This window comes from Hakea prostrata, chromosome 11, assembly GCF_041222555.1.
Source record: "Hakea prostrata isolate BN-2017 chromosome 11, UWA_Hpros_2, whole genome shotgun sequence".
NCBI lineage: Eukaryota > Viridiplantae > Streptophyta > Magnoliopsida > Proteales > Proteaceae > Hakea > Hakea prostrata.
Genome location: NC_142610.1, coordinates 7,247,759 through 7,265,049, shown reverse-complemented (window position 1 = coordinate 7,265,049; position 17,291 = coordinate 7,247,759). Strand labels below are relative to the sequence as shown.

The window sequence follows — 17,291 nt, the reverse complement described above, 5'->3', positions numbered from 1 at the left end:
TTAGCGTGTCAAAAACTAATATTAGTTTTTTTTTTTTTTTGTAATATTTCAAATTAATCAGACATTTAAGTAGACAACCTAGAATTTGGTCCGAACAAGTGGATAACATGAAAAAAAAATCCCTTTACTTTAAGACAAAGGTGGGGAATTCCGGTTCAAATTAGAAGGAAAAATGGTTTGTGCTGTTGATTTAACATCAAAATTCGTGACTTTAACAACTTATATAATTTAATGTGAAAAGTAGATTTGAGGGGTTTGTTTCTACCAAAAAACAATATTAATAACTACTTCTTTGTTTATTATGTTATTTTCTGCTCTTAGTATGTAGAAATGCATTTTCACAGCTATACAAGTAAGTAGTCCGCCCAGTGAGGATTATGGTAATGGTCTGGACTGGAAAATTCGATTTTGCTTATCAAGCTGCTGCTGATCAGGAAGTGTAACAAATTAATCATCCTGAGAGGCTGCCTTCATCCTTCATTCCATGTTCAGAAGGAGACAGAGAAACAAAGATGGCGAAGAAGAGATTAGAGTATTAGAGACTGTTGTAGTTGATTTCGGACTTCAAATGATAAATTAGCCTTGAATATTATTAAATCTGTTCAATTTTTCAGTTTATGCTTAACCTAAATGACTGTATTTGGTTGATCTTTTAGCTTTGATTTCAAGTAACTATTTCAAATCTTCTTCTTTTTTTGGAGCAAAGTCAAAAGTGGTACTTGACACAAAAGATCAACCAGACATGTTGCTCAAGACCCGGGAAAACTCTAACCTAAACAGTGGATGTTCTTCTAGTACAATAATGACAACTTTATAGTAGAGGTATTAAGTCTAAGGATGTCATGGGTTTGAAGCTCTGTCCTACCGATCTTCCCCTATGGATCCCCCACACAGATCCAGATAAGGTAGGGAAATGTTTATGACTGATCTTATAAACTGGAGCACCACCACTACTAAGGTGCTGGCTGGCTAGCTAGTGCCACATTATATAGTTACAATAGTTCAAACTTTCAACTAAGTTGTTTACCAAAAAAAAAAAAAAAAATTCAACCAAATTTGATAAGCTTGGTTTGGAACCCTACCAAATGAACAATATTAGGGTTTTTATAAGGTTTGTATTTTTCGGGTAAAAGGGTTTTTATAAGTTGGAGACTAGAGAATGTTAACCTTTGGCTCCTATAGTGAGAACAATACTACAAACAGAATATATGAAATGAATGAAGAGTATATTTATCAGAAGGCTTTTGCAGATAAGCAATAACAATTCCTTGTAGAAATTAATGAATGCAGAAGGTCTGAAATCGAAATGAACAAGTAGAATCCCTTATTATCAAATCAGTAGCACTCTTCCAACATTGTGTTTGTCTGTCAACAATGAGGTCATATTCTGTCTTCTTGTAGAAGGAAGAGAGTTTCCAATAACCAGAAGAAGAGAAGACAGGGGAGACATTCCACCAATAGATCTCTAAAACTGTTATCCATTTCACTTTTTCCCATGCACAGGGTAGAATCTCAAAAAATGAACACTAGAAACAGTCTTTTAATAATAAGAATCAGCACATTGGTTAAAGAAGAATGTGCTATCCTACACATTTACACATTAGCTACAAGAAACTGAAAAACAAGACAAAAATAAAATAAAATAAAATAGAGATTGAGCCGTTCCCGCCAATATCACACCAGATTCATTTGCTTTACCACCACCACCATTAAAAACCAGAGAAACAAGAGTGGGAAAGTAGGAAGAAGAAGACAATCAGTTGAATGACTTGAACTGGACGAATGGGATTTCTGCCACGAACCCACCTCTCAGGCAAGCCCAACATTAGCTTCACAACGTTCAGAAACACTATCAAATCATCATACCATACTTGCCATGAAGAAGTAACAGCAACTTCAGCCTCCACCATAGTCCCTACTCTCGGGCTTCTCTCCCTCTGCCACCACATCACCAAACACCCAGAACACAAACAGTGAGAAAAAGAAAGCCTCTTCAAGGACCTCACCTGCCTATCCTTTCTTTTAACACCAAAACCAAAAGTCTATATTGTAGGATTACATGAGGTACAAAATTTTGACCACCTATTCCTTTCTTTGACAGAGGGTGTGGTTAAGTTTTTCTACAAAAAGCAACAAAGAACCAAGCAAGACGAAGTCAGGTAAGGCAAAAAAGCAAGGGAGTTTCTCTCCTCCATTCCACCATAACCAAGCCAGAGTCCCAGAACTGCTCTTCTGCTGCACAACACTCCCATCGATTTGCTAGATTTGTGCAAACATGAAGCAGCCTCTTTCCTGCCCAAACTTCCACTTTAACACCCTTTTCAGCCCAAAATAACACACCTATCCTAACTCTACTCCCTTTCAACTAGGTGGGTCTCTCAATTTTTATTATTTCAAAATTTTTAGCGTCACTACCAAGGTTCATCTCGAGCTAAGGGACAGACCAAACCAACCATTCTTAATTCCATAATTTCAGACAAACCCGTGAATGATTTGTACTCACATTTTAGTATAATTAAACAGCAATTTGAAAACTAAATAAAATCCCAAGACAGAAGGGCAGTTTTAGTGTCCAAGAAGATTGAAAAGTACCCGCATTTTACGTACAGTCGTACACAGTAATCGAAGTGTGTTAAAAACGAACATGTGAAGTAGATTTCATTGTTTGGATCCGTGCTAACTTACACCAGCGAGTACATTGTACACTAGCGTCCAGTATTGGTAAAATCGTAAATATGAATCTTTTCTGGTCCTATTTTATATGGAACAACAGACTGATATGAAATGACGACATAACCCACTCGAGCCTCGAGGAATGTAGATTGCAGAATGGCATTATGGTCATTTAATCTCTTGGTGTTGTCGACTTGTCTCTCGTAGGAAATGAATTTCGAGATGATCGAAGTGGAAAAACAGTACGAAACACAGAATGTCGAACAGAAGAAATTGATGCATTTGAATGGCGAATTGGGAGAAAAGAGAGGGAGAGAACAGAGAACTAGAGAAGTACCTAAAGAAGAAGGCTCTAAATCCAAAGCAGCTATAGATCGAACGGCTCTCATTAAACGTCAGATCTGAAGAAGAGAGAGAGAAAACGAAGAAATTTCAGAGATTACGAAATCTCAGCGACAGAGAAAATAGTGCGTCTTTAATAAAGAAGCTTCGTTGCTTTCGACCAACGTAAGCTTTGAAGGTTTTTCGAAACCCTAAAAATAGAAAATGAATAAAAAAAAATTTATCAAATTTTACAGATCTGGATGTGGAAAAAAAGGAAAGCAGCGGATGAAAATCGTTTTCTCTATATTCGATCAACAATATCTTTGCCGAAGATAGATAGAAACAGTAATAGTAGCAGTGAAGCGAGATAATCACAAGAATGGTAAAGATTGCGGTTGCAAGAGAGAATTCGTACCTTTCCGTCTCAAAGCAAGAAAATCGCATATATCTTTGGAATGCAAAGTGAAGTGATTCGAAAGCCAATGCTGCTCCAGCTCGAAAGCAAATTTGCTCTGTTTAAATACGAACTCAAGTTCTTCAAATTCAGAAGCTTTTTTGGTGTTCACAAATCTGAGTTTCTCATTTTCTCAGGAATGAAATGTGCAGATAGAGTTAATGAGAAGGTTTGGATGGTTGTTGTTACTAGTTACTGTTAATTTTCAGAGCAGAAGAAAGACTAAAGTGGCAACGGTTCCCACTTTAGCTAAACCTCGATTGAATCATTTGAGATTAACAAACCCCTTATCTCTTTAAAATTACAGGTAATGCCACTAAGAATGTGTGTCGCCACGTGGCTGCTAGGTCCAACTGCGTCACTTTCCGAAGCAATCTTTTTGGGCTGACCGGGTTCGGACCTGCCTGGACCGGACATATTAAATATTTTTGCTCACTTGAACCAACCCCTATGAATCAGCAATCACAGGCTTGACCCAATCTCCCCCCCCCCCTCTCTCCTTCTTCCTCAAACCCTAAGAAAAATGATATTAGAGAACCAATAGAAAAAAAGAAAATTTATCTATCATAACTGTCATATATAAGAGAGAGTCATTGCATTTTTTCAAATCTTAGAGAAAATGAAATTCATTTAATCCGAAAAATTTTAGAGACATTCTAATATAAATGTTACTTGGGTGGTGGAAGACATTCTGCACCTTCTGAAACCATCATGATCGGTTCAATATTCTGTAGCCATAAGCTAAGAAGGCCCAATCCATGGCAAGTAGGATTGTAGGGTCTAATTCCATTAGTTGGATTCTTGAACTTTTGTTACACCCTTTTTAATTAAATCTCCTTCTACCAAAAAATTTATATATGTGGATAAAAGGATAGACATCCCAAAATTCTATCGAATTGGTATAGACACTCTCAAAATGTCACTTAAAATTGCACTATAATGCACTCTTTTTTACATCAAACTGGAATAGACATCCCAAAATGCCTCTAGATCAAAGTAAAATTTTACTCGATGTATCTAATTAGGTTATAGGTAGGAGCTTAAAACCATTTGGATTAGAAGACTTGGATCTTGGGATCCTTTCTTGTTTCAATTGAACAATGGATTTGTGGTTCTATTTGGTCACTTGAATCGTCAACACAGGTTTATTTGGTATAGATTAGCTGCATTCTAGCTGGTATAGATCACACTCAACATACTAGATTTAATGAAATAAGCAAGCCGTCCTTAATCTAGTACCTAAACCTCCAAAATAAAACATGGTTTTTTGGTTTAACCCACTTTAAAACAAACCGGTTTTCGAATCGAACCCTACAATCTTCGCAAGGGCCTGATAAGAGAAACAATGAAACAATGTTGTATGTGGCAGATCAAAAAGTGGCAACTTTGAAAAAGATGACAGGGAACAAAAGAATTTTGAATTTCTTCAATTACATAAGGATAATTACACAAAATAGTGTGGGTCACATCCTTGGGAAAAAAACCTCCAAGTCTCCAACTCACTCCAAAGGAAGCAACAATAACAAAATCCCAAACAACAGCAACTGCAGGTGATATATTACACACTTGGACCAGGTTTAAGTACAACGTAAAACCAGTCGGAATCTCTGTAACATCATCATGATCTTTGGTTAGCAAAGAAATCAGACCTTGTGGCCTAAGTCGACCTGGAGAACGATTCACCACTTAAGCTACAAGGACAATGATCACAATGAGCAGAACAATCCCAAATATCACCAAGAGCAAGCAGGCCTGGCAGGAGAGACTTATTTAAGTTAGAACATGGAAGAGATTGCTCAACCATAGGCATGAGATATCCACCCCTCATGTTAATTAAATTCTTTGCCAAGTCAATAACAAATTGATTGTTACACTATTGAGACTAGCAGTCCAGGCACCATCGAAACTCCATCAAAATAACAAAAATACAGAATCAACAAAACTTTACCAGTGACGAATTTGATTTTTGGGTCTTGGATGCTTTTGAAAGTTGAGATTTTGCCTCTGCAGTAGCAGCATGGGAGCCCTCAATGTTGCTGTCTATTTCCTCTGTACAAATTATGTTAGCAGTCAGTAGAGCGTGCATGCAACTTAAATAATCAAAACCAAAGGATTGCAAGATTTACCGACTTACCAATCATAACTCCTTGATCATGAACCAGCACAGCTAGGTCTTTGAAAATCTCATTCACTTCACCAATTTGCTGCTGTATTTCTTTGATCCCTTGTTCTCTTTCCTCGATGATGGCTTCATTGAATGTGATTTCATTGTCCAGTAGCAACACCCCCTGTCTGTATTGCACAGTAAGCATAACTTGAGGTACAGCAACATGGAAACGCAATTCAAAATTGTTACACCACCACAACAACAGTAATATGATTATCAAAACTCCCAGATCTGTTCCTGTATGTGTTACTGAAGAAGGCCTTCTGATGCAGAGTGAACCCTAGAAACTAGGGGACCTACAAGGACTGGTCACTAGTCTTTATGTTAGGTAATTATTCATGGTAGGTAATGAATAGAGAGGGAACTGCAGCAGTAGTAATCTGATTAGACATGCAAGTAAGACAATCATAGCAAAGGAAAAGAAAAATCAATCCCAGACCTAAACAGTAACACAACGGAGAAATGATCAATTGGGCAAACATGGGGATGGGGATCATGGCATTGTAACCCTAAATTAGAATGCAAGTTTATCATGAATCCAAGAGCATAGCAGCTGTACTAGTCAAGACCCTGTTTCTAACATGAAAATACAGCAAATAACAATTTAAGATACCTTAGAAATTTATTTTAGTGAACCTACTGTAAAAAGAAAAGAATTGGGTTAGTAAATAACTAATGAAAGACACAAAGAAAATTAATACACCTGCTGGTTCTGATAGAGGCATAGAACTGCAAAACAATGCTAAGGAAAAATACAACAATAATGAAATAGGGATGGGAAATATATAGTGTGACCCAAGGTTCAAAAAATCGCTCTGTGTCGCTATGTCGGTGGCTGGCGACACCACCGACTCGGCGACATAAAGCAATATGTCGGACGACAATTGGAGGGGTGTCGATGAAAAATTGACCCCTAGTTTCGAGGGGTATTTGGGGTCATTTTAGTAAGAATTTTGTAGTGTAGCCTAACTTCAGGCCAATAAACACACTGGGAGCATTATTTTGACCTAAAATATCACTTAAACTAATGTTGCTAATCAACACATCCCCAATTGTATGCGGGTGAAATCGGAAGTTTGGAATACTCGCGGATTTGTATGAAATCTTGCTTGATCAATACAAAAAATGTAATAGTCGGCGATAAAGAAGCAAGATGTACTCGTAAACGTCAAAGATCGAAGCAAAATAGGGTTAAAATGCAAAACAGGAGACAGAAGCAACATATCGGCGATATATTGCCGACTTATTGTCAACCTCATGTCAAAGGGGGTGTCGTGTCACCCCACTCCAACATGGCGATACATCGCCGACACTTCGAACCATGGTGTGACGTAGGTAAACCAAAACTATTAGAACTCCAAGGAAAGAAAAAGGAAAGAAAGAAAAAAAAAAAATTACAGCAATCCCATGGTTTTGAGCAGTAGGACATGACTGGTTGGACCAACATAAAATGGCTTTGGATATGCAAACCCAGGTGGAAACTGTTGAATCTGGGTTTTCAATCTGCCAAAAGTTGGAAGTAGCTATTAACCAGTATAGTTTATATGTCTTATTTGTTTTGAGCAGAGCACAAGGAAATAGCTGGATTGTATAGAAATCTTTTTCTTTTCTTTTTTTCCTTTTATGGGTTGGGGGGGGGGGGGGAGTAACAGCCCAGAGGTTCAAACTAAAGACCTCATGAGCATGACCTAGCACACCACAACATCACCAACTGCACTAGGCAGCTGGTGTACAGTAATACTCTTTTATTAGTAATCTTGCTAAGTTCTCTTTGAACTCCCACATTCTAACCAACATCAAAATGTAGATTTTCGCTTGCCTATGTGGTGTGTGGTTGTGTGTGCTTCCCCTTCCCCTTCCCTGCAAAGCTTCTTCCAAGCAAAGTTCCCTCTCCCAACTGGCCCTCCAGCAGCCTTCGTCTGTGTGTGGGGACCAAGAAAATGCATTTTAATGAATAAATATGTAGCTACAAGTCCATGGTACAACCAACAATATCGCACATTCCATTTGAATGCAATGACACAAACCACATCACATAATTGTTGCATTCCCAACATCACATAAATGTGTTAAGGTTACCATAAATATAAGCTTTCGAAACTGATAAATTTCTATGACTGTTTGAAGCTTGAAAAGAAAAAACAGCAATGTTCTAGTGTCTCTTTAAAAAAAAAATACAATAAAGATCACCATTAATGCCAGAGTACAAATCATAAGAGCAATCTCACCTTCTAGATTCCATAAGAAGAGCGCGCTGTTCTGGACTCTTGTCTGAAGCCACAGCTATCTCACTTTCAGCATAGCTGTCTCAAGGATCCCAGGAGAAAAACAAAGGATGATCAGATGCTCATGCTGAAATTGTAAAAGCATCACACATTCACACGTCCATGAAACAGAAAATAAGATCAAAACCACTATCTTTTATACAGACCACAAAGACCAAGGTAATACTCTCAGCAACTTAAAGATGTTCTGGAAGATAAAGTAACCAACATTCAAAAAGGAATATGACAATAGTTACCTGGACGGTGGAGCTGCTTGAGGAACAAAAGGGGCATATGCAGTTTCTCTCTCAGCTGCAAGCCTTTGAGCTTTCTGAAATTCTTTCAAAACTGCCTGGAAATCTTTTGCAAGCTTCGCATCAGTTACCTTCTTGCTAGCCTGCAGATCAAAAACTAAGGTCAACAGACAAATTCCCCAGACTTCAAGAATGAAGATGACCCAAGCCCAAAACGCCCAAAACACCACAGTTAACAAGATCATGAAAGCATTTTGCTGAGCTGGTCACAAGGCAAAAGGCAAAATACAGAAAACATTCTGGTGTCATATGGATTGCCACGAAGCAAGTGATGCAGCTGAATGACTAAATACAACCTCAGGTATAGGGATTCCTCCCTACACCAGTAACATAAGGTGTAGAGTAGTTGTAGCGATCCTCCCTAAAGCAGGAACAAGAAGCACAGGGCATAGGTTAGGTTATTCTTGTATCACCCTTTATTATTTATTTATTCATTTATTTCAATTTTCCGCAGGAGACCCAACTTTCAAGGTCAGATCAAAGCCAATTTAACCATTAGATCTGTCTCAAACTTTAGGCACATCATACCCTTACCTTAGTGACCTTAAACCTCAGTTTCACCCCATTCTAACCATCCAATTTCAAGATATATATATTTTCTTGCCTTCACAGATTCCCTCAAACCCCAAACAAGAACCCTCATATCCTACAATTTAACCATCCAAACTTGGGGATCATATCCTTCAATTATTACTGACATTCCTTCCAAGTATCAACCCATTATAACATCTATAGATCCCAGTTTCCCATCTCAAGGAATTTTATCACATGTCTCCCCATGGGAAGCATGGTTGTCAAGGCATCCACCTAGGCGCCTAGGCCCATCTTTGTGTCAAGGAGACCTGGTGTCGCCTTGTCGCCTTACTTGGTGTCCCCTAGGTTTTCGTTGCCCTTTGTCACCTCACCTCGCCTTGTAGCCTTGACAACCATGATGGGAAGGGCTAAATATCGTTGCTACTCTAAATATCATTATGAATTACAAGCATATGAATTTTAACCACAAATACCTAACCAAACGTTTTCCCCTAAAACCAAACCTATCCAGTCCATATGAGTTGGTTCTTTTAAATATCTTGGAAGAACTAACCCTTGGTCAATTGAGGCTACATCACTTTCCTATGTTCACTTGACATATTCCACCATCAAACCCTAGCTCTCACAAGCCCTTAAAAACCCTAGTTCTGACCTAAACACCCTAATTTGATCTACCTAGACTTACCACTTCATCCCAACTCCTGGAAATTATCCCCTAGCTGGTTGCCCACCAATCTAGGACTGCATTAGGAAGGCTAGAGAGATACAAGGTAGTGGATGTACAGACTTGGGTTTGTTTTGTAAGTTCGCAAACTTGTTTTATTAAGGGAGTGGACATACGTAAGAGAATTGATTATCATTTGGCTTTCCAGTTCAGTTTGCTTACCATACTCAGCTTGTGTAAGAAAGCAGAAGTCTTGCTTATTTATATTAGATGTAGTTCAACATCATAAGATAGTTTTTTGGAATATTGAAGAAAAATAATTTAGTGTTTGGAATTACATTTCACAACTGTGGAGCTGCATGGCTGTTCTGCTGTTCTACTTCTCTGTTCAATCCCAGGATTGTTTATCTCTGTTACTTCTTACTTTTTTGGTTTTTCTCAATTCCTCCATTATTCTTCCCTTTTAACTATTTTCTTGTTATTGTATGTAAATTTCTGCCTTTGCCAGTCATTCCCTGGTTCTAATCAATCTAACAATCCCTACATAAATTGACCAGTATCCTCAATAATCTGATGTTAGAGCTAAGGGAACTCTCCAAAGCAAGCTACAACCTAGAGTTTCATCCCCTTTGAGACACCCTGTTGATATCCACTCAAAATCAAACCTGGTTGCTACATTAGCACAGCCTCTGGCTTCAGATTTGTTTTATGGATTTTTAGCTTGCTGAATCAAATATCTGTTAATTGGGTCTTAGATGTCAGGGGCATAGCCTGAAATTCACGAGGCTTGACTATTCTTTTTGTTGGAAGTACCTGAATATAATCTGTTGTTTAGATTGGTTCTTCTATCATCATCCTTAATTAACAAAGATTGAGGACGTTTATGTCAACAGACTCAAAACTACATAAAGCCCCTAGCTTCCTAGGTCAAATTCTACCTTTTCTTTATTCTGGTTTTAAAACGTCAAAAAAGTTCCCAAATCTTTGAAAGTATTTCTGTTAAGTCATAATTTTACGAAATTCACAAGTTTGTCCTTCCTTGTTAAAAAGATAATTACCTTTACGTCCCTCTTTTTTCTTCCAAAGCTCTTAGGTATCATCTAGAAATTTACAGAATTGCAACTATTCATCCACTTTGAGTGCTTCCTCTATTTAGTAGGTCCATAGCTACCTACAATCAGGATACTAAACCTAAGTTGCATCAGTAATTCTATCAAAGCAAGTACCACCACTGGTCAGTGAGCCAATGGAAACTGTCCAGAGTATCAGACCTATGTTATCAATTCTCAGGCTTCATCAATGAAGAAAACCATGGCCTGAACCATGAGAAGCTGCCAGAACATTAACAAACAAACAGTAATGAAATTCTCTTAATGTTAGAATATGAGTTTGCCATGAATAAGCTATATTTTTCAACCAATAAATCAGTGAAAAAAAAATTGATTTGCCTCACTAACAACAACTAAAGGAGGAAAAAGTAAAAGCAAGAAGGGAACAACAACCAGAAAAACAATGATCTGTTAGATCATATCACATGGCAAATCACAAACTGCCTTGTTACTTACACTAACTTCACCATGTTGATCTATTTCACTAGCTTGTTTAAGTTTAGTGGAAGTATCCTTCACTAACTGCCCAATATGTAGCCTTGTCTTGTGTCTGCAAATCAAATGGAATGCTTATAATTAAAAACCATCATATATAAATATTTCAATAAATGGTATTTAGAGAAGACGGAAACAATCAGGGTAGCAAATATAAATAAAAGTACAATACAAATTCCAAGCAATTGACAAGAAGGAGCCAACACGGAAAAACCAAGCCATCTCTCTTCACCATAACTGTGTTTGTTTGCGTCTGAAGAAGGCACATTGATTCTCCCCAACATAGGCTGGTATTGAATTCCCATTATATCCCTGCTGCACCGTCATATCGATCTTCTAATGCAGTCATTTCAAGGTCATACAACTCTGGAACTAACCATCTGTTTCTCAGCGTTTTGAGGGTGTAACCCCTGCTTTGAACTGTCCCTTCAGTGATAATTCAGGCTAGTCAGCCACATCTGATGTCTGCAAGTTGCTGCTCTCTGCAAGGCTGCATATTTAATGTTTCTGTTCCAAACCAGTAATTCTAACTCAGAAATACACATCTTTTTCTTATGTTTCTGTTAATTTGGAATTTGGTACCAACAAATGTTGCATGGTAATATTATGGTTCATGATATTGATCTCAATCTCACCAACTCAAAAAATAAAATTAGCTCGAGATCTTACTGAGCGAATGGATTTTTTTTTAATTTTTAAAACCAACTTGAAGCTCCAAGTTGAGGAGCATTATGGGTTGAAACTCGCTGTCCAGCCTATTTCAGCCCTCCCGAACACACTAGTGACCTCAGACTTATTAAAAGAAAATAGCGTATATGTGAGTTCCACTTCAGACCCTAAGTGGAAAATGAAAACACTAAATTACACCTTAAGATGGCATATTGTACACGTCATATACTCATACATTAAGGCTCAAAGTTCAAAATTCAAACAAGTCTGATACATTACACATGTTCGTAGTTCAAATTACAGAGTTTGAATGATAATCCAATAACCAAAGTTACAACTCGAGCACCTAGACTTGAGACCCCATGGGCTAAGCACATCATCTCGTCTCACTAAATGGAAAAAGGGAGATATCTCACCAGATCTCGGCAAGAACGCAAGAGCTCTCCCACCACAGATAATACTACAAAGAAAAAAGGAAATTCTGCCACTAAAAAAGAAAAGAGAATTATACAGATATTAACACAATCTTATCTTCTATTCCGTCATGGTGGTGGTTGTTGATGGTTGACAGTTGAGACTGTTACGTGCCTTGAACTCTTTACCTGTTTCTGATACATGATGGAAGCAGAGGGCTTTGGGCAGAGCTCATAAATGATCTGTATTAACCCAATCTAATGGATAAACCAGTTTATCCAATTGGAGTACTATTTGTATACCTCACATTCTCTTGTAAAGTCATCGTGAGACTTGGAGATTTTTCACTTAGAATTTTGTGAGAGTTTATAACGCCACTGTGAGTGTCTTGAGAGATATCCATTGTAATCATTTTCCATACTTAGCGAAGATTTTTCTTCACCCATGAACATAGCACATCAAGTTGGTGTGTGAACCACATTAGATCTCTGTATTTTCTCTATTTGTTTCCAGTTTTGTTCATTATCTCTTGGTATTCATTCTAACAGAGACTCATGGGTCTTTGTTGTTTCCAATTTGTATTTGTTAATTTAAAAACCAGCTTCAATCTATTTCTCAAGTGACCAACATTTTTTTTTTCTGGAGTATCCCATCACTTTCCGTCATTAGGAACTTGGTCTCCAACTGCGGTGCCAATTGGCTGTTACTGCCGGTTTTTTGTTTAGTTTTCAGTTTCTATTTTGGGTTTGTGCCTGTAATCTCTGATCCAGCCTCCAGTTGGGGTATTCAATTAAAGGGAAACATATTGTAACTGAGACCACTATTGCAATCAATTTGAGGTATCCTACTCTAGTTTCTAAAGTTGACAGCAAACTGCCTTAACAATGTAGGCCTGCTGTGATTGCCAACCTTGGGCTGTGCCCATTGTTTGGCTAATCGGCATTATAGCACTTTTGTCTCACTGTCTCTGTAGACCTAATTTTAGGTCTAAACTGACCACTATTACTGCTTTTATTAAAGGATACATACTGCTGTACATCACTACCTATTAGTCCTGCTTGTGAGTGGGGGTTTGACAATCTAGCCCTATCATTTTGTTACACACCGTGAAAACCCATGTCATTCAGATCAAAGCCAAATCAGTTTAAGTGAAGCCTAAATCCATGAAAATCATGAACCCAAAAGGCTATGCAAAAATTATAGCAATAACGCAACAATATTTTGAAGATCCAGATAAAAGCAGTGCCATCAAAGATTCCACTGATCAGTCAGGTGGAGAAATCCAAGAACACACAGAATAGCCAAATTGACATTAAACAAAGGACAAACCAAATTGTCTCCCAAAATCATATGATTTGCAGAGATCATATAACCCTCATATATAACTTTCTTGACTTAGAATACAGTAGACAGCATCAACAATACAATTACACCTACGGCTAGCTGCAAATAGTCAATCAAGAAGGATGGCCAACAACAGAAGATGCAAGCAGTAGCCCTTACAATCTGTAACAGAAAAATGAATCTATAACACAAATGAATCAAGATTTAAATGAATAAAAAAAAAAAAAAACCATATTGGTGGCTTACTAAACAGTAAGTTTTGTCGCGTAAGCACTTAGGCACCCCTCCACCACCTTGCCCCTTGACAACTATGCTTACAACATGGAAGTAAAACTCAGTTTCCGAAAAGTGCAAGCTGAGATGGTCATGTAATAAAAAATAAAAAAAAAATACAAGGTTTCAACAGGTTTTGACAATATTTCAAAAACTTCAATAGTTTCAACCAATGAACCCCAAGTTTTGACCAACTTTAACCAATTGCAACCTATCTAGGTTTGACAGTTTTGGTAAGTTATCAGCATTTTGCAGTTTCAATGGTTTGACCAACTTTGATCAGTCCATCACACATCAAGTTTGATCCAAAAAGTACCTGGTTTTGACCAGTTTCAAATGAATTTCAGTTTCTAGGTTATCAAAACCTCGGGTAGCACTGAAGTTTGCATCGTTGGTGTACAACAACTATGTTGTAGGCAGTTTAATGTATGCTCAAGTTAGGTCTACACAAGAACTGAAATCACATTCACCGCAACTACCAAGACTATTGTAAAGATTCTGGTAAGACAACTTCTTCCACTTTAGAAGTTGTGGCGTACAGCAAGGCTGTCTCAAGGATTACAATTGAGCCTTGATAAGCATGCATTTACCATTATTTATTTGATTTAATTCCCCATACTTATTTAATTAAAGAGATCTAATTGAGTATTTGTGTATTTTCAAGAATAAGGAGATTTTGGATATAAGATAATTGGAAAGTTGGCATATATTAGATATTGGTGATTAAACATGGCATTCAATCTTGCTGCTCGAATCTGAAAGTGAGACTTAGCCAATTGGAATAGGTGGAGGCTAGGAACAAAATTGGTATAAATCTGAACGGGTCCCTCCTTCGTATTTTGGGCTCTCTCTCGTATGGCTTGGTTTCGTGATTCAGATGCTTGACGTTTGAAATATCTACACTTTCCGTTTGGTTTTCCAAATTCCGAAGATAGGTCAATCGCGGGTGGGGGGTTCTTGTGTCGGGCTGCCACCCGGGGCGGCGTGCGCTCTCTCTCTCTCGTTCTGGAGGCCCTCTCTCTCTCTCTCTCCCCCTTGTTTCATCTTTTTTTTCTTTGCTTTGTAATTGGTAGCTAGTTCCTTTTCTTTGGGTGTTGATGACCTGCTTATTTCATTATTTGTTGTTCTATCTCTTCTAGTTGTTGTGTTTGGTTTGGCCAGTGTTCTATGCTCGGCGCTGCGTGCGCTTCCGCGGGCGTGTCTTGCGAGTGGGCTATCTGGGCCATCCTTTTTCTTTGGTGTGGTATTCGGTTAGGGGCATTGGGGATTCGATCCCGTCTTCCATATTCATGTTCGTTTTGCATTATTTGTTTAGTTTATGTGTTTTGTTGATTCATCTTGTGACTTGCCTTTTAGTTCCCCATAGTTCGACCCCGTACTTTCTGCTTGCTAGATTAGTAATAGGATATTATTTTTGATTGGTTAGCGACACGATCAAGCCTCGACAATACCGTGGTAGTCTTTCTTTTCCATGCGTACAACATATGCTTTGCTGTTAATAAAGATACCCACAATAATGGAGTAGGAATAGAAGTAGTTGTCAAGACATCATATATAGGCTCTGGTCCAGGCTCTTTCTTAGGTCCAAGGTGAAACCATAACTTCTTGATAGTTCATAAGTTGATGTTTGTTAAGGTTTATTCATTTTTTCTAGAAGGAATATACCTATATAATTATTATATCTTCTACTTTGTTTATTAGATGCCAGCATTCTTATATTAGGTCATAACTAGTATAACTACATGATGCTGCACTGATATGCCATCTATGTTGCATATAAGCAATAGAATAAATTTTTCATCATTACGTTACATATAGTCAAAGTTTATGATTCCGACATTAAGATTTCCATCACTTACTTTGTCTGTGCACATGAAGTTAGAAATGGCAGATGCCGATATGAATCAAAGGGAGTAAATATTGGATGCAAAACTGACCACGGGTTTGACTAAGAATTGACTATGGGATTAATTTTCCACAACTGAAACTTGCAACATAAAGGTTCATTCCAGAAACGTTAGCTCTTACCGAAAAGAAAAAAAAAAAGACAGAAAGGTTAGCTCACTGTTATATCAAAGGAAGTGACCACCGTACTAGACACATAATGGTATGGTTTGAGGGGTAAAACTTTTTAACATTGAAGAGTCCATTAGGAATTGAACCTGAGAGCCATGAAGTTGCAACTCAAGATACTTTTCTAGGCATGAAGGAGAACGTTGGATGATGCCAAATGGGAAAATGGGAGAACGTTGGATGATGTGGCTTACAAAAGCATAAGAAAAATGTTTTATGGAGGCTAAACGGGCTGGTGATTGTTTAAATCATTATAACCAACCACACTTACATTAGTGTAAGGTGAAAGGCTTAGCGGTCACATAGTGAGATAAGGTCCTTGGCTTCGATAAATTGCAGAAACACTCCACCATCTTCTTCCTCTCGAGAAACAGAGAATATAAACCACAAATCCTCTCTCCATAAAACCCTTCTTTCTCTCACAGGCAAGGTTACGGCATGTTAAGAACAAGCCAGGATAATCAAATCTTGTCAAGGCATTTTTTCACAACCTCCATGTGCTTCTTAATTTTAAAAATATAAATCCCTTATGTGTAATTAGCAAGGCTACATAATTAAAAGCAAATACATACGGCTTCAAAAGTCAAAACTAGTGAAACTAACAATAAGCTCACATTATTTGACCAAACAAAAAGAACAAGCTCACATTAGGCAGTGAATTCTTCAAATACACAAATTTATGCACCTCCATCCATTAATTAAACAATTTATGGACCTTATAAGTCCCGCATTCAGGGTAAATTCTATGATGTGACGTAATAAATGTAGCCAAAACCTATTCAGCTCCAAAGTAAACTCAGTCTCTCCACTAGAAAACCAATACAACAACATGAAAATTCAAACTTTAAACCACCCCAAGCGAGAAAAGATAAGAACGAAAACCAAAAGCTTTGTCCAAGAAACAAAAACAAATTGATTACCAAATATATCAAAAGAAAGAATGGGGAAGAAGCATAAGCACTTACAGCTTCTCCCGGAACTCGGGAGTGTCTTTAGGCGTTCCAAGGGTATTAACGAGGCGTTGGAAAGTAGAGACAGCGGTGTTGATCTGAAACACACCGGAAGCAACAGCTTGCGTGGGGTCTTGCTTTGCATTGATATCTCGCCTTGAATCCAAAGAACGACCAGATTCGAGATCTTCAAAGCTCATAACTTTCCACCCTAAATTCACCCCAGAAAAACTCAACAAGTTAATCTTTCAACAAACCCAAAAATTCCAAAGTCGCCAATATCTTGCCAAGTTCCAGCACCAAAACTCAAGTTTGCTAGGTCGAATTCAGGGTACAATAGCTAAAGTGACAGTAAAAATTAGGGTTTTTTTTCTCTGACAATCTTTCTTCTTCGGAGTGTGATTGTGAAATAGCAGGGAATGAGAAGAGTCTTTTTCATTTCAAGTGCAGTGCGGAGACCGGTAGACGTAATAGTACTAACATTTTTAATAATAATAATTGAAATATATTCCGCCAGCATTGAGTGACACGTGTCTGCTCGGCAAATGTGAATGACACGTGTCTGCTCAG

The 17,291-nt window shown here is 37.9% G+C and overlaps 1 protein-coding gene across 2 annotated transcripts; it reads right to left on the bottom strand.

Moving 5' to 3' along the window:
• Nucleotides 1-4,560: 4,560 nt before the first annotated feature.
• Nucleotides 4,561-17,165, bottom strand: LOC148999839 (syntaxin-22-like). Of its 2 annotated transcripts, XM_089139726.1 has the most exons (8): nt 16,737-16,810; nt 11,237-11,505; nt 10,960-11,053; nt 8,140-8,279; nt 7,847-7,921; nt 5,586-5,743; nt 5,400-5,500; nt 4,561-5,203 (listed from the first exon to the last, which is right to left on the bottom strand). In XM_089139726.1, exons 2-8 carry the CDS (start codon nt 11,323-11,325, stop codon nt 5,138-5,140), a joined length of 723 nt encoding a protein of 240 aa, XP_088995852.1. In that variant the 5' UTR covers nt 11,326-11,505; nt 16,737-16,810; the 3' UTR covers nt 4,561-5,137. The 2 variants fall into 2 exon arrangements, with proteins under 2 accessions (XP_088995852.1, XP_088995851.1); XM_089139725.1 differs by lacking the exon at nt 11,237-11,505 and having other exon boundaries at nt 4,565-5,203; nt 16,737-17,165.
• Nucleotides 17,166-17,291: the final 126 nt, after the last annotated feature.

Excerpts from the sequence above, each read along its gene's own strand:
- LOC148999839 (XM_089139725.1), bottom strand. The coding sequence starts at position 16,921 with ATGAGCTTTGAAGATCTCGAATCTGGTCGTTCTTTGGATTCAAGGCGA. Across the intron at positions 8,280-10,959 it reads ATCAACATGGTGAAGTTAGT|GCTAGCAAGAAGGTAACTGA; the intron begins GTAAGTAACAAG and ends TTTGATCTGCAG. Across the intron at positions 5,204-5,399 it reads AAAAATCAAATTCGTCACTG|GCCTGCTTGCTCTTGGTGAT; the intron begins GTAAAGTTTTGT and ends CTCTCCTGCCAG.